At 55.8% G+C, this 22,143-nt stretch overlaps 1 protein-coding gene across 6 annotated transcripts; it reads left to right on the top strand.

The window, feature by feature from the left end:
* Window positions 1–2,143: 2,143 nt before the first annotated feature.
* On the top strand, window positions 2,144–10,418 carry NOTUM (notum, palmitoleoyl-protein carboxylesterase). Of its 6 annotated transcripts, none has more exons than XM_035302150.3 (12): window positions 2,144–2,242; window positions 3,053–3,426; window positions 4,424–4,476; window positions 4,564–4,659; window positions 5,112–5,172; window positions 5,442–5,500; window positions 5,879–5,981; window positions 6,741–6,932; window positions 7,065–7,165; window positions 7,796–7,943; window positions 8,922–8,969; window positions 9,657–10,418. In XM_035302150.3, the coding sequence occupies exons 2-12, from the start codon at window positions 3,080–3,082 to the stop codon at window positions 9,961–9,963; spliced, it is 1,515 nt and encodes a 504-aa protein (XP_035158041.1). In that variant the 5' UTR covers window positions 2,144–2,242; window positions 3,053–3,079; the 3' UTR covers window positions 9,964–10,418. The 6 variants fall into 6 exon arrangements, with proteins under 6 accessions (XP_035158041.1, XP_054112596.1, XP_035158043.1 ...); XM_054256621.2 differs by having other exon boundaries at window positions 5,394–5,500; window positions 7,865–7,943; XM_035302152.3 differs by having other exon boundaries at window positions 5,394–5,500; window positions 7,796–7,917.
* Window positions 10,419–22,143: the final 11,725 nt, after the last annotated feature.

Below are 22,143 nucleotides of genomic sequence, written 5' to 3'. Positions count from 1 at the left end.
AAATACAAAAAGTTAGCTGGGTGTGGTGGCTCGCGCCTATAATCCCAGCTACTCAGGAGGCTGAGGCAGGAGAATCGCTTGAACTGAGAGGCGGAGGTTGCAGTGAGCCAAGATCATGCCACTGCACTCCAGCCTGGGCAATGGAGCAAGACTTCATCTAAAAAATAAATAAAAAAAAAATAAAGGAGAGGAAGCCGCAGCACAGGGAAAGGTCACAGGTCTTGCCCAGGAAACGCCTCAGAGCCAGGGTAGTGTGCAGCCAGCTGGAAGACAGCATCACACTCCAGACTTGGAATAACAGGTGCCCGGGGGAGAGGCCTCCTCCAGACAGGTTCCTGCTGGACGCTGAAGTCCAGCCTGGGCTAGCCTTCTCTGCTGGGGTGTGGGCGGGAGAACACTCCAGGATGGGACCTGAGTCTGAAGCTACTGCCCCTGGCCAGCCCCACAAGTGGCCTTTATTTTTTATTGATTTATTTTTGAGAGGGAGTTTTGCTTGTTGCCCAGGCTGGAGTGCAATGGTGCCATCTCGGTCACCAAAACTCCTGTCTTCCCATTCAGGAGATTCTCCTGCCTCAGCCTCCGTAATAGGTGGGATTATAGGCATGTGCTACCACACCCAGCTAATTCTGTATTTTTGGTAGAGACAGGGTTTCTCTATGTTGATCAGGCTGGTAGCAGACTCCCGACCTCAGGTGATCCGCCCACCTTGGCCTCCCAAAGTGCGGGGATTATAGGTGTGAGCCACCACGACGGCCCACACATGGTCTTTAAACTGAGCCTACGACAGAAGAACAGATGTGGATTTCTGAGTGAGCAGAGAGCTAAGGGCAAATCTCAGCTCCTCCATTAGTGCTCCTGAACCTCAGTTCCCCTCCAGGGAAATGCTGCAATCTGCCGTGTGTGTGTGTCTGTGTGTGTGTGTGTGTGCGTGTGTCTGCTGCAGGGAGCAGGGGGAGGCTGTGGAGTGGGCCTGTGTTAGGAACACTACCTGCCTCCCTCCCTCTTTGAGAATGTCCCCAGCCCAGGCTGACCTCCAGGGCACCCCAGCCTGATCTTAGGCCTTGTGGTTTACACAGGGGTGCCCTTACACCCATCAAATGCACCTGGCAACTGCTCTCAGGGCTGTTTGGTCTCTCTCAGTGTTTTGCAAGAGCCCAGACCCAGAAAGCACGGCTGGGACTTTCTCCCTAAGCTTCTCGCTCAGCCTGGGGACTGGTCCCTGTGGGTCAGGGGTCCGAGGCTCAGGCGGCATCCTGGCTGCAGCCATGACCCTGCAGCCTCTGCTCTCCTGCCCCACTCAGTGCTGTGGGCTCCCCACTGCCCTGAATTAGGAGGAGCTCTGGAAGTTCTGCTTGTCCTGAAACGCAAAACTAGTTTCACATCTTTAAAATGGGCATCATGGCACCCAACAGGCTGCAGACCCGATGGTAAAAGGGGAAGTCTGCCCTGCCGACTGGTTCTTGTGTGTCATTTGTCATTTCCTTTCTTTTGTCCACCCCCCCACCCCCCCACCCCCCCACCCCCCCCACCCCCACCCCCACCCCCACCCCCGCCACCACAGCGGGAAGCCTCCTGAGCCCCTCCTGTCCTCCAACCTCCAGCGTAGATTTCCCACAGGAACCCTGTTCTGCCCCCAGTATCCTGAGCCTAGGAAGTGGACGGGGGTGCCCTCCAAGGTGAAGCCAGGCGCCCTTCCTGGCATGAAGCGCCCCAAGCAGAGGCCTAGCAGGCAGCCACCCGACCCTTGGCCTCCTCCCCCAGTGGCGGCTGGGGTAGGTTCTTGGGGGTCCTGGGCAGGGGCCAGCAGCCAGGCTGGGGCAGGAGGAGATCCAAGACCTCACCTCTGGCCCCTGTGATCTTCTAAAGTCGCAGCTCCCTCTTTGACTCCAGTGCCAGCAGAAGCGGCCCGGAATCTGCCCACCCCGGCCCGGGACTGGGTGACTCTGCCGCGGCGCCTTGCAGGGGCGCGCGGTCCCTCCCACCGGTCTCCGAGGAAGCCAGGACCTCGCGCCCCACCTGTCCGCTTCTCCAGGGGGCCCTGGCGCCGCTGCTGCCTGGCCCTCGGCTCGAAGCCCTGTGTCCGCCGCCGCTTTGATCCCGGGGGGCCCTGCTGGATAAAAGTCCCTGGCGGCTCCGCGCCAGCGCCAGAGGGGGAGCGCAGCCGAGCCGGGCGCACCAGCGGGACGGCGCAGGGCCAGGGCGCTGAGAGGCTGGGGCCGCTGGGTCGCCCGCGCTGGCCGCGGTGAGAGCGGGGCCCCAGGGCTGCTCCGGGTGGGGAGATGTGGGCCGGGGTCTGAGTCCCCCACGGCCCGCTCTGGGCCTGGGCGGTGGGGGATGGGAGGGACTCTGGCTGCTCCAGGTGAGCGCGCCCTCCCCGCGCCCCCAGTCCGTCGGGCGCGGCTAGCTGCGCCGCAGGCGGAGTTCCCCCCATCCCCCTCGGCGCGGAAAAGCCTCGCCCCTCCCCGTCGCCACCCCCCACCCGCCGCCCCTTCCAGCTGCCCCGGGGCGGGGGCGGAGGCGCCGGGCTGGCCGCGGTGAATGGAGCCGCCGGGGCCGCCCGGCCGCGCTGCCCCCCACGGAGCCGGGCCGGGAGCGCCTCCGGCGGCCGCGGCGGGGTAGTCCAGGCCCCTCCGTCAGGCTTGCGGTTTGGGAAGAAAAGGCGATGCCTCCGCCAAGAAAAGAGCGAGAGCGGCCCCCTCCCCCCTCCGCCGAACCCGGGCGGCGGCGGCACATCTAACGCGCGGGCACCCGGGCCGCCGCGGCCCCCGCAAATACGCCCAGGCTCGGCCCCCGCCGTTCATTGGCGCGGGCCGGAGCCAGCGCACCCAGACCCTGCGCTGCCCTCGGACGGCCGGGCGCGAAGCCCCAGCAGCGGAGGCCGACGGCACCCGTCCCCGAGCGCCTCGACGCCCAACCACCCGCGCCTTCTCCGCCAGACCCGGCGGCCGGGAGCGGGGGCGAGCGAGCAGGAGCCGCCGGCACCCAGCGGCCCGGGCACCCCCGGCCCGGCACCCCCCGCCGCCACCGCCTCAAGGCCGCCCGCTGTCCGCAGGTGGCCGCGGACCCGAGCGGCGCGGCCATGGGCCAAGGGGTGCGCGTGCTGCTGCTGCTGCTGGGCCTGCTGCACTGCGCTGGGGGCGGCGAGGCCAGGAAGACCTGGCGGCGCCAGGGTCAGCAGCCGCCCCCGCCGCCGCCCCTGCCGCCACCACCCCCGCGGACCGAGCCGGCGCCGGCGGCTGGACAGCCAGTGGAGAGCTTCCCGCTGGACTTCACGGCCGTGGAGGGCAACATGGACAGCTTCATGGCACAGGTCAAGAGCCTGGCGCAGTCCCTGTACCCCTGCTCCGCGCCGCAGCTTAACGAGGACCTGCGCCTGCACCTCCTGCTCAACACCTCGGTGACCTGCAACGACGGAAGCCCCGCCGGGTAAGGCCCGCACCCTGCGCCTCCCTACCCCACCCCATAAGGCCCCCACCCGGCGCTTCGCTACCCCGTTGAGTAAGCCCGGCACCCTGAGCCTCCCTACCCAACCCGGTAAGGCCCGCACCCTGCGCCTTTCTGCTTCACCCAGACGCGCCCTGTCTCCGGCTGGACCCTCCCTACAGGCCGCGGCCGTTCTCTCCCCGGGGTGTGGGGGGGAAGGGCTTCCGTCGGGCGACCGGCGGTGCTGGCCCTGGGGAGGACTCAATTCGGTGACTTTTCGCGTGAAGAGCAGAGCCGCACTGGAAGGGCTGGTCCCCGGCCAGCTTGGACACTGCCCCCTCAGCCACCGGACCCAGCCGCTTTGCTCGTGTCCTTCGGTCCCTGGGCGAGGAGATGCAGCCCGAGAGTGCGCCTGGCTCCAGCGGGAACAGGCGACACCGGGGAGCGGGGAGAGTCCTACTGCCCCCCGCCCCACAGCCCCGAAGTAGATAAGAGACGTGACGCCAGGTGTCGGGGCGCGGCGGAGGCGCCCACGCGCTCAGCAGGCCGGGGACAGGCGTGAGACCCCGGCGTGGGGTCGGGCCTCTGCCTGAAGGCTCGCACGCCAGGTCGGCGGCGCCCGCACCCCTTGGAGCGTCCCGCGCCCCTGCCATGCGCGCTCCTTCCATGCGGGCGCGTTGCCCGCTTTGAGCGCCGCTGCGCGCCCCGGGAGGACTCTCGCCCAGACGCGGGCGCCGAGGTTACAGCAGGACCCGCGCCAGGCGGGCCGTGGGGATTTTCCACGGACCGCAGCCCGCGTGGTCCCTTCCCCGCCCCGCGAGCGCCACCTCCCGGGACCGCCGCCGTCCGCTGCGCTCCGCATGGGCCTGGCTGAGGGCGCCCTCGTGCGACCGTCGCGCGCGACGGGGAACAGGTGGCGTGGCCCCTCCGCCGGGGCTGGGCGCGGGGAAAGCGCGGCGGCTCTGCTGCCCGGGCCGACCGCTCGGTGTCCTCCTTGCAGCTACTATCTGAAGGAGTCCAAGGGCAGCAGGCGGTGGCTGCTCTTCCTGGAAGGTGCGCGTCCGGGGGCCGAGGCGGGGCGAGGGCGGGGGGGGGGGGTCCCTGCGAGCGCTGGCCTGAGCGCGGTGGCGGTGTCCGCAGGCGGCTGGTATTGCTTCAACCGCGAGAACTGCGACTCCAGATACGACACCATGCGGCGCCTCATGAGCTCCCGGGACTGGCCGCGCACTCGCAGAGGTCAGCGGCGGGCCTCGGGGAAGGTGGCCTCCACCTGAGGTCCAGGAGAAAGCCGTGCCCGCTCCCTGAGCCCCAGCGAGGCCCCCACCCCGCTCATCGTACCCAGCCCCCGGCGCCCAAGTTCCTAAGAGCAAGGGGCGCCCTTCACTCTCGCCCTTTGGGGTCCATTCCACACTAGCATTTAATAGGCGCTCACGGTCCCGGGTGTCAAAGCGGGGATGGGGGTTGAAGTCAAGGTCAGACCTATTGTCGCAGCCTGGCCTGGCACCGTGGCTATGGTGGCTTCCCTGGGTAACTAAACCTGATGGTCTTCCACTCCCGGCAACGGTTCAGGCCCGCAGCACTAGCACACCTCCCTTGCTGGGGCCAAGTAGGAGCCCAGTCCCCAGCCTGGGATTCCTGTCCCTGCGAAGCCTCCTCCCACTAGAAAGCCCCACCGCCTCTGTCCCCAGGCACAGGCATCCTGTCCTCACAGCCGGAGGAGAACCCCCATTGGTGGAACGCAAACATGGTGTAAGGGGGAGCAGGGTTCTGCCTGGAGAGGGTTCTTCCTGGGGGTTCTCCATGGGGGGGTTCCTATCCTGGGTTGGTCCTTCCGGGGGGGTGGGGGGGCGGTTCTGTCCTGGGATGGTCCTTCCTAGGGAAGTCATCCTGGGAGTCTTATCCTGGGAGTCTTTCTCTGGGAGGCCTGTCCTGGGATGGTCCTTCCTGGGGGTCCCTCATCATTCCTGTAGGCTGCCGGGCGGCCGGCACCGTGGCAGGCTCACTGTCGTGTGTTGCAGCTTCATCCCTTACTGCTCCAGTGATGTTTGGAGCGGGGCTTCATCTAAGTCCGAGAAGAGTGAGTCCTCGGCCTTCCCAGGGCACGGCAAGGCCCTGCAGGGCAGGGATGAGGGGGGACAAGGGGGTTTCTAGGGAAAAGCTGACACTCAGACTTGCCACACTCTCAAAGCCTTTGATAGTATGTCCCAGGGTTCCCACCCCATGCACCCACTGCCCGCTTGGCCAAGACTGTAGCGGGTCCTTATTTCTGAATATTCCCTAGGGAGGGGTCCCAGCGTGGCCTGGTGTACCCACCTTCCTCCAGTCCCGGACCCCTCTCCAGAAGATTCCCCCCAGTCCCCCAACAGAGCCAGATATCTTCTACCAGCCATTCTGGTGTAGGAGATGGTTCTCTGCCCAGCCCCCTACCTGAGGCCATCCCCTCTCTCTATTGCAGATGAGTATGCATTCATGGGCACCCTCATCATCCAGGAGGTGGTGCGAGAGCTCCTGGGCAGAGGGCTGAGCGGGGCCAAGGTGCTGCTGCTGGCCGGCAGCAGGTGGGCAGGGTGGGGTGGGTGCTGGAGGTGAGAGGCAAGGACCGGTGTGGAGGGCGCATGGAATGGGTGTGGGGTGGGGGTGTATGGGAGGTGAGGAGGGAGCGGAGCCTGTGCTGGTCTTGGCAGGTGGCTGGGAGGGTGAGAGGCTGGAGCTGGGAGAACTGGCATCACTGGGGACTCTGAGGTGGGCTCCAGAGTGCTGGGTAACTGGACGTTGTCCAGAGAATGCTTCTGGGCTCGATGGTTGCTGGATGTAGGGGAAGGTTTGGGCTGCAGGGACCTAGGTCGTTGGTTAGGGGTTGGCCATGGACTAACGCCCCTCCTCCAGGGCCTGGTAGGTGAGGATCACCCCTGTGGGTCTCAGTATCCCAGCAAGCATGCAGGAGACCCAGGGTACATACGGGGAGCAGATGAAGGGGCCTGAGGCCATGTAGTTTATCTTCATTTTCAGATAAACTAAGGTAAAGAGAGAGAGAGGAAGGGGAGGAGGGAGGGGAGAGGCTGGCCGTGTCAGGAAAGTGTGGTGACCTGCCAGCCTCAACGCCAGCCTGCGCAGGGTACCTGCCAGCCCCTCTGCCCCAGGACCCTGAAGGCCGTGGGTCTTGCACGGGAACAGTTAGACCGAGGGAGGCACGTGCAGTTCAGAACAAAGCAGGCTTCCTGTCACCCTCGGGGCATGGGCGGCTGAGGCTGAGCAGACTCTGGGGAGGTGAGTGCCTCTCTCCAGCCACCTGGGCTCACACCCGGCCCTTCTCGCAGCGCGGGGGGCACTGGGGTGTTGCTGAATGTGGACCGCGTGGCTGAGCAGCTGGAGGAGCTGGGCTACCCGGCCATCCAGGTGCGAGGCCTGGCCGACTCCGGCTGGTTCCTGGACAGCAAGCAGTATCGCCACACAGACTGCATCGACACCATCACGTGTGCGCCCACGGAGGCCATCCGCCGTGGCATCAGGTGCCCCAGCCCGGAGGGCCTGTCCCCGAGCTACAGCTCTGCCCCAAAAGGGCCTGGGTGGAGCAGCATCTGTGGGTGGGGAGCTCCAGGGGGCGAGGCCTGTGGCAGCCTAACCTGCAGCTGTGGCTCCAGATACTGGAACGGGGTGGTCCCAGAACGCTGCCGCCGCCAGTTCCAGGAGGGCGAGGAGTGGAACTGCTTCTTCGGCTACAAGATCTACCCGACTCTGCGCTGTGAGTGGGAGGTGGGGTGGAGCAGCGGGGCAGCTTCTGAAAATCCAGCATGGACTCTAGCCCCTTGGGCTGGGCTTGGAGACCACTGCCCTGGTCCAGGGAGGAGGCCGGCTGTGTGCCAGGGGGCCTTGTCACTGCGGTGTGCCTGGGACTTGCCTGCCCTCAGCACTCACACCCCCCAATCCCAGGCAGACCGGGACAGGTGGTCACCCTGTCTACACCCGTGGCTAGGGACATGCTTTGGAGCTAATCCCCAAGCTGCCCCTCCCTGCTGCAGGGCCCTGGCCTAGTTTCTCCCCAGCCCCTCACTCTGAGGAGTGGTGAGGTTGTATTCAAGTGAATCATCAGCAAATTTTAGTGAAAGTGGAGTTGCTGAGAAGTAGGCCAAGGTCATGGAGGGGTTAACAAGAGCCCTTTTTCAAGGAAAGATGTTTTATCTATCTGTTTGTGAACCTATGGATTATAAAAATGCTGGTTTAGAAGAAGGAAGCCACATTCTTAGGGACTGGTGACTGGCACCCTGGGGAGAGTCCAGCACTGGAAGGGACCTGGGGTGCTGAGCTCGGAGCCTGGGGTGGGGGGCAGGAGCCGGGGTCATGGGGAGGCCGAACTGAGCCCCGCCACCTGCAGGCCCCGTGTTCGTGGTGCAGTGGCTGTTTGACGAGGCCCAGCTGACTGTGGGCAACGTGCACCTCTCAGGGCAGCCCGTGCAGGAGGGCCAGCGGCTGTACATCGAGAATCTCGGCCGCGAGGTGCGCCACACACTCAAGGATGTGCCGTGAGTGCATGGGCCCCGGGAGCCCCTCCCTGGGCAGCTCACTCTTGATTTAAAAATAGAGGTTCTAGGCCAGACACAGGGGGGCTCACACCTGTAATCCTAGCACTTTAGGAGGCCCATGTGGGCAGATCACCTGAGGTCGGGAGTACGAGACCAGCCTGGCCAACATGGCGAAACCCCATCTCCACAAAATATACGAAACTTAGCCAGGCATGGTGGTGTGCACCTGTAATCCCAGCTATTTTGGAGGCTGAGGCAAGAGACTCACTTGAACTGGGAGGTGAAGGTACAGTGAGCCAAGATGGCACCACTGCACTCCAGCCTGGCTCTGTCTCAAAAAATATATATATAGAGAGAGAGGTCTTGGGTTTGGCATGGTGGCTCATGCCTATAATCTCAGCACTTTGGGCGGCTGGGGCAGCTGGATTGCTGGAGACCAGAAGTTCAAGACCAGCCTGGGCAACATAGTGAAACCCCATCTCTACAAAAAATACGAAAATTAGCCAGGCATGGTGGCAGCACCTGTAATCCCAGCTACTCAGAAGGCTGAGGAAGTAAGATCCCTTGAGCCCAGGAGTTCAAGATTACAGTGAGCTAACCTTCCCTATGGGAGGCAAGCAAGCTTCAATTGTGGCACTACGCTCCAGCCAGAGCAACAGAACCAGACCCCCATTCAAAAGAAAATAAAAATAGTGTTCTGGATGGTAGCATAATATTTCCCTGTCTAGGACAGCCTCCTGCCCACGCCTGGGAGGCCCTGCCTGGAAGACGTGGACTCTGAGGAGGGATTTGTGGCACAAAGGGATAAGGGTCAGCTAGGAGCTGGCTGACTCCAGGGGAGGCTTGGGCCAGAGGAGCAGCTGGCAGCCAAAGCAACTGGAAAGGGCAATGGCCAGGCCAGGGACAGCTCTAGGAGAGGAGGGTGGGAAAGGGACTGAGGGGTGGGGAGCTCACGAGCTACTCTCTCCTCTCCAACAGGGCCAGCTTTGCCCCTGCCTGCCTCTCCCATGAGATCATCATCCGGAGGTCAGTGTCCCTGGGCTCCGGGCAGCTGGCGTCTGTGACATCAGCTTCAAAAGACCACAGGCTCCCCAACTGCACTTGGCCTCCCACGGGCCTCTTCTTGGCTCTGTGTATGGAATTTCCTTCTAGGGCTGCCAGAGCCACTTGTAGCAACATCTGTATGGCAAGAATTAAGACTCAGCCCCACCACTGCCGAGCAGTGGCTCACGCCTGTAATCCCAACTACTGGGGAGGCTGAGGTGGGAGGATCACTTGAACTCAGGAGGGTGAGATTGCAGTGAACAGTGATCACACCACTGTATTCTATCTAGCCTGAGAGGCAGAGGGAAACATTGTCTTAAAGAAAAAAAAAAAAACCAAGCCGGGCACAGTGACTCATGCCTGTAATCCCAGCACTTTAGGAGGCCAAGGTGGGCAGATCACCTGAGGTCAGGAGTTTGAGACCAGCCTGGCCAACATGGTAAAACCCTGTCTCTACTAAAATACAAAAATTAGCCAGGCACAGTGGCATGTGCCTATAATCCCAGCTACTCGGGAGGCTGAGGCAGGAGAATCACTTGAACCTGGGAGGCGGAGGTTGCAGTGAGCCGAGATTACACCACTGCACTCCAGCTCGGTCTCAGAAAGAAAACAGCTACCTCAGTGGTGATACCACTGCCCATGTGACCCCAACCCTGTTTTCCTCTGCAGCCACTGGACGGATGTCCAGGTGAAGGGGATCTCACTGCCCCGAGCACTGCACTGCTGGGATAGGAGCCTCCATGATAGCCACAAAGCCAGCAAGACCCCCCTAAAGGGCTGTCCCGTCCACCTAGTGGACAGCTGCCCCTGGCCCCACTGCAACCCCTCGTGTCCCACTGTCCGGGACCAGTTCACGGGGCAGGAGATGAACGTGGCCCAGTTCCTCATGCACATGGGCTTCGATGTGCAGACGGTGGCCCAGCAGCAGGGACTGGAGCCCAGCGAGCTGCTGGGGATGCTAAGCAGCGGAAGCTAGGCAGACTGTCTGGAGGAGGAGCCAGCACCAAGGGGCAAGGCCACCCGCTGCCCAGTGCCATCTCACCCCCCACCAGGCCCTCCCATCTCTTCAGGACAGGCCCCCAGCCATCCCCCTGCCTGGGTCTGCCCACCGGCCTCCCGGCCCTGGCTTTGCCTGCCCATCTCCCATGGTGTGTAAGAGGCCCAGCCAGAGACAGGGGATGTGCTGTCATCCCCAGCTGTGGCCCGAGAGCCCTTCCCGATGAGGGGAGCCAGAAGAAATGCGCTGGATTCCTCAGCCCACCAGCTCAGACAGCCCCCAACCGGCCCCACCCATCAAGCCCTTTTATATTATTTTATAAAATGACTTTTTTATTACTTTAATTTTTTAAAAAAGGAACAATCAAGAAATATATGATGAATGATATTGTTTTGTAACTTTTTTTAAATGATGAAAAAAAGATAAGAACCTCACCCTGCTGACGTGTTTATTTGAATGGGCAGTTCCACCTGCTTCACACCTCCTCTCCGGGACCCCAGGGCAGCAGGGAGATATAGGGAGGGGCCATGGGAACTCCCCAACTCTGACTTTTTCTTGATGCACAGACTCCGAGCAGTGTCTTCTGGAGGGGCCCTGCTTCCCTTCAACCCTTCACCAGATGCCCACTTCCCAGGGCGGATAGTACCAGCTTCATATCTTATTCATTTATTTTAGAGGCACGATCTCATTGTGTTGCCCAGGCTGGTGTACAGTGGCACAATCATAGCTCACTGCAGCCTCCTGAGCTCAAGCAGTTCTCCCACTTCAGCCTCCTGAATAGCTGGGACTACAGGCACCCACCACCACACCTGGCTAATATTTTAATTTTTTGTAGAGATGGAGTCTCCCTATGTTGCTCAGGCTGGTCTTAAACTCTGGGCTCAAGCAATCCTCCCCCCTCAGCCTCCCAAAGTGTTGGGATTATAGGCATGAGCCCCTGCACTTCGCCTCTTTTTATTTATTTTTTATTGAGAAGAAATTCACAAAGCATAAGATTATCCATTTCCAATTGAGCAACTCAGCAGCATTTGTCACATTCAGAGTGCTGTGTGACCCCTGGTTCTCTCTAGTTTCAAAAAAAAATTTTTTTTTTTTGAGAGAGAGTCTCTCTCTGTCTCCCAGGCAGGAGTGCAATGGCACAACCTTGGCTCACTGCAACCTCCGCCTCCTGGGTTTAAGTCATTCTCTTCCCTCAGCCTCTGTGGATGACAGCCACGTGCCACCACGCCTGGCTAATTTTTGTTTTTTAGTGGAGACGGGGTTTCACCATATTGACGAAGCTGGTCTTGAACTCCTGACCTCAGGTGATCCGACTGCCTTGACCTCCCAAAGTGCTGGGATTACAGGCGTGAGCCACCATGCCCGGCCCCTAGTTTCAAAACTCTTACCAACCCAGAACACTTCCTACGCAGCTGACAATTCCTTAAACGTTTGCAGTTTATTTCTACTAGGTCATTCATGCACATGGTTCAAAATTCAAAAGATGCAGAAGGTATGAGGGTGAGAATGCCCATTTCCCACCCAGCTCCAGGCTCCCTAGCTCCGCTTCCAAGGATAAATAGGGTTATCTTGTGGATATTCCTAGAGATGAAAATTCCAGTAAACACATGCACACATGTACACGCGTTTTCTTTTTTTTTGAGACGGAGTCTCGCTCTGCCGACCAGGCTGGAGTGCTATGGTGCTATCTCAGCTCAGTGCAACCTCCACCCCGCAGGTTCAAGCAATTCGCCTGCCTCAGCCTCCTGAGCAGCTTGGGACCACAGGCACGTGCCACCATGTCCGGCTAATTTTTTTGTATTTTTAGTAGAGATGGGGTTTCACCATGCTAGCCAGGATGGTCTTGATCTCCTGACCTCATGATCTGCCCTCCTCAGCCTCCCAAAGTGCTGGGATTACAGGCACGAGCCACCGTGCCCAGCCGAATTTTTTCTTTTACACAGATGGCTACACATCACACATTGTTGTCTCCTCTTGACACTATCTCGGGGTGCAGGGTGAGCTGCCGCAGATGTGACAGTGCGGGGCCTGCAGAGGGTTCTGCTGCACACTCAGGTGCAAAGGGTGCCCATGCATCTCCTGGTGTAGTCACCACTTTGCATGTGGGTATGTATGTCTGTGGGCTAAACCTCAGACATGCGATTCCTGGGGCAAAAACATGAAGCTCTAGACTGTAATCCCAGCACTTTGGGAGGCTAGGGAGAGACAATAGCATCAGCCTAGGAGTTTTAGACCACCCTGGGCAACATAGGAAGACCCCTGTCTCTTAAAAAAAAATTAGAACATTAGTTGAGTGCGGTGAAGCACACCTCTGGTCCCAGCTACTCAAGAGACTGAGGTGGGAAGATCACTTAAGCCTGAGAAGTCACAGCTGCAGCAAGCAGTGATTATGCCACTACTCCAGCCTGAGTGACAGAGGAAGACTCTCTCTCTCAAATAAATAAATAAAAATGAAAAAATAGGCTCAACACGGAGGCTCACGCCTATAATCCTAGCACTTTCAGAGGCTGAGGTGGATCACTTGAGGTCAGAAGTTCAAGACCAACCTGGCAAACATGGTGAAACCCTGTCTCTACTGAAAATCCAAGAATTAGCCAGGCGTGGTGGTGCACACCTGTAACCCTGGCTACTTGGGAGGCTGAGGCAGGAGAATTGCTTGAACCGGGGAGGTGGAGGCTGCAGTGAGCCAACACTGAGCCACTGCACTCCAGCCTAGGTGACAGAGTGAGACTGTGTCAAAACACACACACACACACATACACACACACACCTACCTGTAGTTTTGATAATACCAAGGTGACACCAATGCCAATCTTGGGCACTGTTGTGGATGGAGCTTTCTGAACAAATTGTCATGTGATCCCCTAGTAGCCCCAGTAGGTGGGTTTCATTATAAACTCCAGTTTACAGTCCGGGCACGGCGGCTCACGCCTGTAATCCCAGCACTTTGGGAGGGCGGATTGCTTGAGGCCAGGAGTTTGAGACCAGCCTGGGCAACATGATGAATCTCTGACTCTAGTAAAAATACAAAAATAAATAAATAAATAAGCTGGGTGTGGTGGCAGCACCTGTAGTCCCAGCTACACGGGAGGCTGAGACATAAGAATCGCTTGAACCCAGGAGGTGGAGGTTGCAAGTGAGCCAAGATCACGCCACTGCAGTCCAGCCTGGGCAACAGAGTGAGATCCTGACTCAAAAAATAAAATAAACTCCAGTTTACAAAGAACCAGGCCCAGAGAGGCAATGTGACCACAAGAGTCAGAGGACACTGGGGCTGGGTCACCATGAGATGCACACCCACCCTCTGGTCACAGCTCCATTCCCACACGGCCAGGACTGTGAAGTCCCTGTGCCCTGGGATGCATGTCCTGGGGTCTGATCCTCTGTGCCAATGAGTCAGGGCTGCCCGGGGCCCGAGAATCCCCAAGCAGGACTGGTGCCCATGGGTGGGTGTCTGCCATCCGCAGCAGAGCCAAGTGGCCTGTCTGTGATCCCCCTGTAGGGCACTTCTCTGTGGTCTCCAATGGGAATCCATGGAGTCCCAGCAGCCAAGGGAGTCAGGGAAACCAAGGGCTGGAGGTGAGAGAAGGGGTCCGTGGGAGTCTGGTGGCCTCGTCCTTAGAGCCTCCAGAGCCAGACCAGGCAGGGTGTCAGACAGGACTCCCTACAAGGACAGAGCTTGGGAGGGAGAAGGGGCCTGGGGACCTGAAAGGAGCCTGCCTGGCTATTGCTCTGTCTGGGGAGGCTTTGCTGGGTGGGCGGGGCCTGTGGTGCTGTCGGAGCTAGGGAAGCACGAGCAAGGTGCTGCCTGCAGCCTGGCTCTTCCTTGAGCGCTGCAGTCCAGCAGTCATGAAGTTTGCTCCTCTGAGGTGGCTGAAAGGGAACTGAGGGCGTTGGTGTTGTGTGTCTGGGGGCACAAGCCTCACTAACATGACACTTGTGAGTTGGGCCCAAAGGGATTTAATTGATGAATAAACCCTTTCTTCCCACGTTTGTGGCAAAAGCAGAAAGAGGCACGCTCACCTAGTAGTCAATTGGTCGATCAGTGCCATGCTTTCCTGCAGGACCCGGGGCAAAACGAGCCCTAGGATATGAAGAGGAAACTGGCCTGTAACCCCACAGTGATGGGGATGCCCTGGGATGACCCCACGCTGTCCATGCTGACTTAACTTTCCCAGGAGGGTTGGCACCTTTCATTCTCTGGAGCAAAAACACTCAGGACATTCACCCAATACACTGCCTTGTTCCTTCCAGCAGTGATGACTAAGGCGTAGCCTTTACTGTCGAGGGACTCAAAGCAGGGAACTTCCGCTGTGTGACAACATCTATTCCAAATTTAAACTCTGTACTTAAAAAAAAGTTGCAGTGGCTTACGACTGTCATCCAGCACTCTGGGAGGCCAAGGTGGGTCGATCACCTGAGGTGAGGAATTCGAGACCAATCTGACCAACATGGAGAAACCCCATCTATACTAAAAATACAAAATTAGCCGGGTGTGGTGGCGGGTTCCTGTAATCCCAGCTACTCGGGAGGCTGAGGCAGGAGAATCATTTGAACCTGTAGGCAGAGATGGCAGTGAGCCGAGATCACGCCATTGCACTCCAGCCTGGGCAACAAGAGCAAAACTCTATCTCAAAAAGAAAAAAAAAAAGCCGGGCGCGGTGGCTCACACCTGTAATCCCAGCACTTTGGGAGGCTGAGTCGGGTGGATCACAGTCAAGAGATCAAGACCATACTGGTCAACATGGTGAAACCCCGTCTCTACTAAAAATACAAAAATTAGCCGGGCATGGTGGTGCATGCCTGTAATCCCAGCTACTCAGGAGGCTGAGACAGGAGAATTGCCTGAACCCAGGAGGTGGAGGTTGCGGTGAGCCGAGATCGTGCCATTGCACTCCAGCCTGGGTAACAAGAACGAAACTCCGTCTCAAAAAAAAAAAAAAGCTTTGTTGCTCTGATCAACAGAGCAAGACCCCATCTTCAATACGTAAATAAAAAATAAAAATATTTGTTGGCCAGACACGGTGGCTTATGCCTATAATCCCAGCACTTTGGGAGGCTAAGGCGGGTGGATCACGAGGTCAAAAGATTGAGACCATCCTGGTCAACATGGTGAAACCCCGTCTCTACTAAAAATACAAAAATTAGCTGGGCACGGTGGTGCACACCTGTAGGCCCCGCTACTCAGGAGGCTGAGGCAGAAGAATTACTTGAACCCAGGAGGCAGAGGTTGTGGTGAGCCGAAATCACACCATTGCACTCCAGCCTGGGTAACAAGAGTGAAACTCCATCCATCTCTCTCCCTCTCTCTCTCTCTCTCTCTCTCTCTCTCTCTCTCTCTCTATATATATATATATATATATATATATATATTTATATTTGTGAATGTATATTCCAGTAGCAACAAGTATGCCTGGCCCCCATATCTTGATCCCTGATGCTATTCCCCAACACAAGGAACCAAGGTCCTGGGAGACATGGCTGACTGTAGGGCTGGGCTGGTGTCTGAGACAGGAAAAAAAAAAAAACAGTGTTTTACCAGCTGTCATGCACTCAACAGTCAACATCCAACACAAAATTCTGGTAAGGTCAGCAAAATGTGCAACCTATGCGTGGGGATTTTCCCCAAACACCAAGAGAGTGTCCAGTGGACACCAGCTGGGCATCCTCCAATTCTGTTCCATTCTGACACTTTCTCTGCAGAGATGGGATCAGATCCTGCAGGCTAAGGCCTCAGTCTCCTGGGTGGCTGGGACTACAGGTGTGAGCCACCACACTTGGCTATTTTTTGTATTTTTAATAGAGACGGGTTTCACCACGTTGGTCAGGCTGGTCTTGGACTCCTGACCTTGTGATCCTCCTGCCTCGGCCTCCCAAAGTGCTGGGATTACAGGCGTGAGCCACCACGCCCAGCCTATTTATTGATTTATTTTCTGAGATGGGGTGTCACTGTGTTGCCCAGGCTGGAGTGTGATGGCATAATCACAGTTTACTGCAGGCTCAACCTCCTGGGTTCAAGCAATCCTCCCACCTCGACCTCCTGAGTAGCTGGGACGTCCCCACAGATGTGCACAACCACTCCCAACTAATTTTTTTTTTTTTTTTTTTTTTTGCTGTTGTTGTTTTTTGTTTGTTTGTTTTTGAGATGGAGTCTCACTCTGTCACCGAGGCTGGACTGCAGTAGTGCAATCTTGGCTCACTGCAACCTCTGTCTTCTGGGTTCAACCGGTCCTCCTACCTCAACCTCCCCAATAGCTGGGATTACAATGGTGCACCACCACACCCAGCTCATTTCTTTCCTTGTATTTTTAATAGAAACAGAGTTTCATCATGTTGGTAAGGTTGGTCTCAAACTCCTGACCTTAAATGATCTACCTGCCTTGGCCTCCCAAAGTGCTGGGATAACAGGTGTGACCTACCACACCCAGCCAATTTTTGTATTTTTTGTAGAGATGGGGTCTCACTGTGTTGCCCAGGCTGGTCTGGAATTCCTGAGCTCAGGTGGTCAGGTGATCAGACCACCTCAGCCTCCCAAAGTGCTGGGATGACAGACACTTTACTTATGTTTCCCCATTTATTACAAAGGACACAGATGAACAGCAGATGGAAGCAGTGCACAGGGCTTGGAGCTTCCACACCCTCTCTGGGAGCGCCACCATCCAGGAACTTAGCATTCTGCCAGCTGAAACTTCCCAAACCCTGTCCTTTTGGGTTTTATGGAGGCTTCATTATGTAGGCATGACTGATTACATCATTGGCCACTGGTGATCAGCTCAGCCCTCATCCCCTGTCCCTCCTGGAGGTGGCTAGTAGGGCTCAATCACACAGTGGTTGCCACCAGCCCCAACCCCAAGGCTGTCCAGGTGCCCAGCAGGAGTCACCTCATTAGAACAAAAGATGCTCCTGTCACCCAGGAAATTCCAGGGAATTGGCAGCCACGTGTCAGATGCTCCTATCAGTTAGGAGATTATAAAAGTTTTAGGAGCTCAACGTCAGGAACCAGGTCAAAGACCAAATACTAAAATAAAAGACTCCTCCTGCCTCTGTCTGCAAGGGTGGTGGAAGCTCTGTCTCAGAAACCCAGGGCGGAGATTCAGTATGCATTTCTTATTACATCACAGTATCACAGTCAGGAAAAACACAGGTTGAACCTGGAATATTTTGTAGTGCCCAAAAGTAAGGAAGTGCTTACACACACACACGTCCACACACACACACACACACACACACACACACACACTGATGGAAATGGGGAGGGGAGCATGGCCGACCACAAGATCCCCTGTAACTCTGAATTATAATCCAAACTATAACACCCAGCTGGGCACGGTGGCTCACGCCTGCAATCCCAGCACCTCAGGAGGCTGAGATAGGCAGATCAGGATTTATACTAAAAATACAAATATTAGCTGGGCGTGGTGGCAAGCGCCTGTAAGCCTAGCTACTTGGGAGGCTAAGGCAGGAGGTGGAGGTTGTAGCTGAGATCAGGCCACTGCACTCCAGCCTGGGTGACAGAGTGAGACTCTGTCTAAAAAAAACAACAGGCCAGGCACAGTGGTTCACCCCTGTCATCCCAGCACTTTGAGAGGCCAAGGTAGGTGGATCACCTGGTCAGGAGATCGAGACCAGCCTGGCCAACATGGTGAAACCCGGTCTCTACTAAAAATCACTACAAAAATTAGCTAGGCATGGTGGTGCATGCCTGTAATCCCAGTTACTCAGGAAGCTGAGGCAGGAGAATTGCTTGAACTCGGGAGGTGGAGATTGCAGTGAGCTGAGATCACCTACAGACACCTCATTGAACAAACAAATAAATGGGGGAGGAGACAAGTCTCTTTTGCAGAAGAATTCAACATAATTTTTTTTTTTTTTTTGAGACAGAGTCTCTTCCTGTCGTCAGGCGCCAGGCTGGAGTGCAGTGGCGCGATCTCCGCTCACTGCAACCTCCTCCTCCCGGGTTCAAGCAATTCTCCTGCCTCAGCCTCCCAAGCAGCTGGGACTACAGACGCGGGCCACGACACCCAGCTAATTTTTTATATTTTGGTAGAGACGGGGTTTCACTGTGTTGGCCAGGATGGTCTTGATCTCTTGACCTCGTGATCCACCTGCCTTGGCCTCCCAAAGTGCTGGGATTACAGGCGTGAGCCACCACGCCCAGCCAATTTTTTTTTTTTTTTTTTTTTTTTTGAGACAGAGTCTCACTCTGTTGCCAGGCTAGAATGCAGTGGCGAGATCTTGGCTCACTGCAACTTCTGCCTTCTGGTATCAAGTGACTCTCCTGCCTCAGCCTCCTGAGTAGCTGGGATTATAGGCGGGTGCCACCTCACCCAGCAAATTTTGGGGTTTTTTGTTTTGTTTTGTTTTTGAGACAGAGTCTTGCTCTGTAGCTCAGGCTGGAGTGCAGTGATGCAATCTCGGCTCACTGCAACCTCCACCTCTTGGGTCTTGGTTCCAGCAATTCTACTGCCTTAGCCTCCAGAGTAGCTAGGATTACAGGCACCTGCCACCACGCCCAGTTAATTTTTGTATTTTTAGTAGAGATGGGGTTTCACCATGTTGGCCAGGCTGGTCTTGAACTCCTGACCTCGTGATCCACCCACCTTGGCCTCCCAAAGTGCTGGGATTACAGGCATGAACCACCTCACCCGGCCTCAAAAATAATATATTTTTAATGGAGTTTTGCTATATTGCCTAGGTTGGTCTTGAATTTCTGGCCTTGAACTCCTGAGCTCAAGCCATCCTCCCAACTCAGCCTCCAAAGTGCATGGGACTACAGGTGTGCACTACCATGCCCAGCTAATTTTTTAAAATTATTTTATTTTTAATGTTATTAATATTATTATTTTGAGATGGAGTCTTGCTCTGTCACCCAGGCTGGAGTGCAGTGGCACAATCTCAGCTCACTGCAACCTCCACCTCCCGGGTTCTTGCAATTCTCCTGCCTCAGCCTCCCAAGTAGCTGGGACTACAGGCGCACGCCACCATGCCCGGCTAATTTTTCATATTTTAGTAGATAAAGGGTTTCACCGTGTTGCCCAGGCTGGTCTTGAACTCCTGAGCTCAGGCAATCTGCCCGCCTCGGACTCCCAAAGTGCTGGGATTACAGGCATGAGCCACCGCACCCAGCCTATTATTATTTTTTGGGAAGGAGTCTCCCCCTGTCATCCAGGCTGGAGTGCAGTGGCATAATCTTGGCTCACTGCAACCTCCACCTCCCTGGTTTAAACGATTCTGCTGCCTTAGCCTCCCGAGTAGCTGAGATTACAGGTGCGTGCTACCACGGTCAGCTAATTTTTGTATTTTTAGTAGAGACAGGGTTTCACCATGTTGGTTGGTGACTCTGGTCTTGAACTCCTGACCACCCACCTTGGCCTCCCAAACTGCTGGGATTAAAGGCATGAGCTACCATGCCTGGCCTTTTTAAAAATTTTATTTTATTTTATTTTTCTTGTTGCCTCTTGCCACACTTGTAAATTTTTTGTTTTGCTATTGTTTTTCATTCCTAATTCTCTCAGCATCCAAATCATTTTTCATTTTTGTTTTTCTTTTTTGAGACTAAGTCTCACTCTGTTGCTCAGGCTGGAGAGCAGTCACACAATCTCACTCACTGCAACCTTGGTCTCCTGGGCTCAGATAATTCTTGCACTTCAGCCTTTTTAAAATAGTGCCACACACTTTTAAAAATATTTTATAATGCTGACGTTTTGAAGGGTCCAGACTGGTGGCTTTACAGATCACCTTTCAATGTGTATCATCTGACCCTTTCCTCACAGTTAGAGTCCAAGCTGGCTGCTTCAGGCAGGAGAACCAGGCAGATGTGACAGCAGCACCCAGAGCGGGTGAGGCCCCACCCATGGGTGGTTACTTGTTCCTCAGTAGTCTTCCTTGCTGGTCCTAGTGAATGTTGATGGTTCTAGTAGGCAGTATTCTCCATGAGAATACTTGATGGTTCTAGTAGGCAGTATTCTCCACCCACCCCTGCCTTTTAAAGATAGAGGCATTCTGATCATCCTCTCCAAGACCTTTATGGTGTTTCCAGAAGTTAATATCATATTAAAATAGAGCATTCAGGACAGGGTGCAGTGGCTCCTGCCTGTAATCCCAGCACTTTGGGAGGCCAAGGCGGGTGGGTGGCCTGAGGTCAGTTGGTCGAGACCAGCCTGACCAGGAGAAACCCTGTCTCTACTAAAAATACAAAATTATCCGGCAGTGACGACCTACCCACTAGAACATGCCTCTCACAAAGGATCTCATTCATCCCTCTCCAGAGGAGGAGAAGGGGAAACACAAGAAGAAATTGCCTGGTGCAGAGCCCCAGTTCCTACTTGATGGATGTGAAATGCCCAGGATGCTGTAACATCACCATGGTCTTAGCCAGGCACAAACGATAGTTCTGTATGTTGGCTGCTCCACTGTCCTCTGCCAGCCTACAGGAGGAAAAGCAAGGCTTACAGAAGAATGTTCTTTCAGGAGGAAGCAGCACTAAAAGCACTCTGAATCAAGATGAGTGGGAAACCATCTCAACAAACACATTTTGGATTTAAAAAAAAATACAAAATTAGCCAGGCATGATGGTGCACACCTGCAATCCCAGCTACTCTGGAGGCTGAGGCAGGAGAATCACTGGAACCCGGGAGGTGGAGGTTGTATGCAGTGAGCCAAGATCACGCCATTGCACTCCAGCCTGGGCAACAAGAGTGAAACTCTGCCTCAAGAAAATAAAATAAAATAAAATGAGGTTGTGTGCTGTGGGTCACGTCTGTAATCCCAGCACTTTGGGAGACTGAGGCGGGATTGCTTGAGTCTAGGATTTTGAGATCAGCCTGGTCAAAGTTGTAAAACCCTGGCTCTTAAAAATACAAAAAAATAGGCCAGGCACAGTCTCACGCCTGTAATCTCAGCACTTTGGGAGGCTGAGGAGGGCAGATCACCTGAGGTCAGGAGTTTGAGACCATCCTGGCCAACATGGTAAAACCTCATGTCTACTAAAAATACAAAAATTAGCTGGGCATGGTGGCGAATGCTTCTAATCCCAGCTAGTCTGGAGGCTGAGGCAGAAGAATCACTGGAACCTGGGAGGCGGAAGTTGCAGTGAGCCGAGATTGCACCACTGCACTCCAGCCTGGCGATAGAGCCAGACTCTGTCTCGAAAAAAAAAAAAAAAAAGGCCGGGCTCAGTGGCTCACGCCTGTAATTCCAGCACTTGGGGAGGCTGAGGCAGGTGGATCATGAAGTCATAAGTTCAAGACCAGCCTGGCCAAGATAGGGTTTCACCATCTTTACTAAAAATACAAAAATTAGCTGGGCATGGTGGCAGGTGCCTGTAATCCCAGCTACTCGGGAGGCTGAGGCAGGAGAATTGCTTGAACCCAGGTGGCAGAGGTTGTAGTGAGCTGAGATCAGGCCACTGCACTCCAGCCTAGGCAATAGAGTGAGACTCTGTCTCAAAAAAAAGAGTGTGGCTATGCACAGTGACTCACGCCTATAATCCCAGCACTTTGGGAGGTTGAGGTGGATGGATTAGCTGAGGTCAGGAGTTCTAGACCAGCCTGTCAAACATGGCAAAACCAACGATCTGTACTAAGAATACAAAAATTAGCTGGGCGTGGTGGCAGGCACCTGTAATCCCAGCTATTCCTCTAGGAGTTTGAGACCAGCTTGGGCAACATGGCGAAACTCTGTCTCTACAAAAAATACAAAGAATTAGTCAGACATGGTGGCACACGCCTATTGTCCTAGCTACTTGGGAGGCTGAGGTGGTTGGATTGCTTCAACCTGGGAGGCAGAGAATGCAGGGTACTGAGATCTCATCATTGCATTCTAGCCTGAGCAGCAGAGCAAGACCCTGTCTCACATAAAATAAAATATAAAAAATTTTTAAAAAGTGACCAGGTGTGGTGGCTCACATCTGTAATCCCAGCACTTTGGGAGGCCACGGTGAGTGGATCACTTGAGGTCAGGAGTTTGAGATCAGCCTGGACAACATGGCAACCCGTCTTTACTAAAAATACAAAAGTTGGGACAGGCGCAGTGGCTCACGCCTATAATCCCAGAACTTTGGGAGGCCGAGGCAGGTGGATCATGAGGTCAAGAGATCGAGACCATCCTGGTCAACAAGGTAAAACCCCGTCTCTACTATAAAAAATACAAAAATTAGCT

This window comes from Callithrix jacchus, chromosome 5, assembly GCF_049354715.1.
Source record: "Callithrix jacchus isolate 240 chromosome 5, calJac240_pri, whole genome shotgun sequence".
Taxonomy (NCBI): domain Eukaryota; kingdom Metazoa; phylum Chordata; class Mammalia; order Primates; family Cebidae; genus Callithrix; species Callithrix jacchus.
The sequence above is the reverse complement of the archived record's forward strand: the minus strand, read 5'-3'. Positions and strand labels throughout refer to the sequence as shown.

Excerpts from the sequence above, each read along its gene's own strand:
- NOTUM (XM_035302149.3), top strand. The coding sequence starts at position 3,080 with ATGGGCCAAGGGGTGCGCGTGCTGCTGCTGCTGCTGGGCCTGCTGCAC. Across the intron at positions 4,477-4,563 it reads GTGGCTGCTCTTCCTGGAAG|GCGGCTGGTATTGCTTCAAC; the intron begins GTGCGCGTCCGG and ends CGGTGTCCGCAG. Across the intron at positions 5,501-5,878 it reads TTCATCTAAGTCCGAGAAGA|ATGAGTATGCATTCATGGGC; the intron begins GTGAGTCCTCGG and ends TCTCTATTGCAG.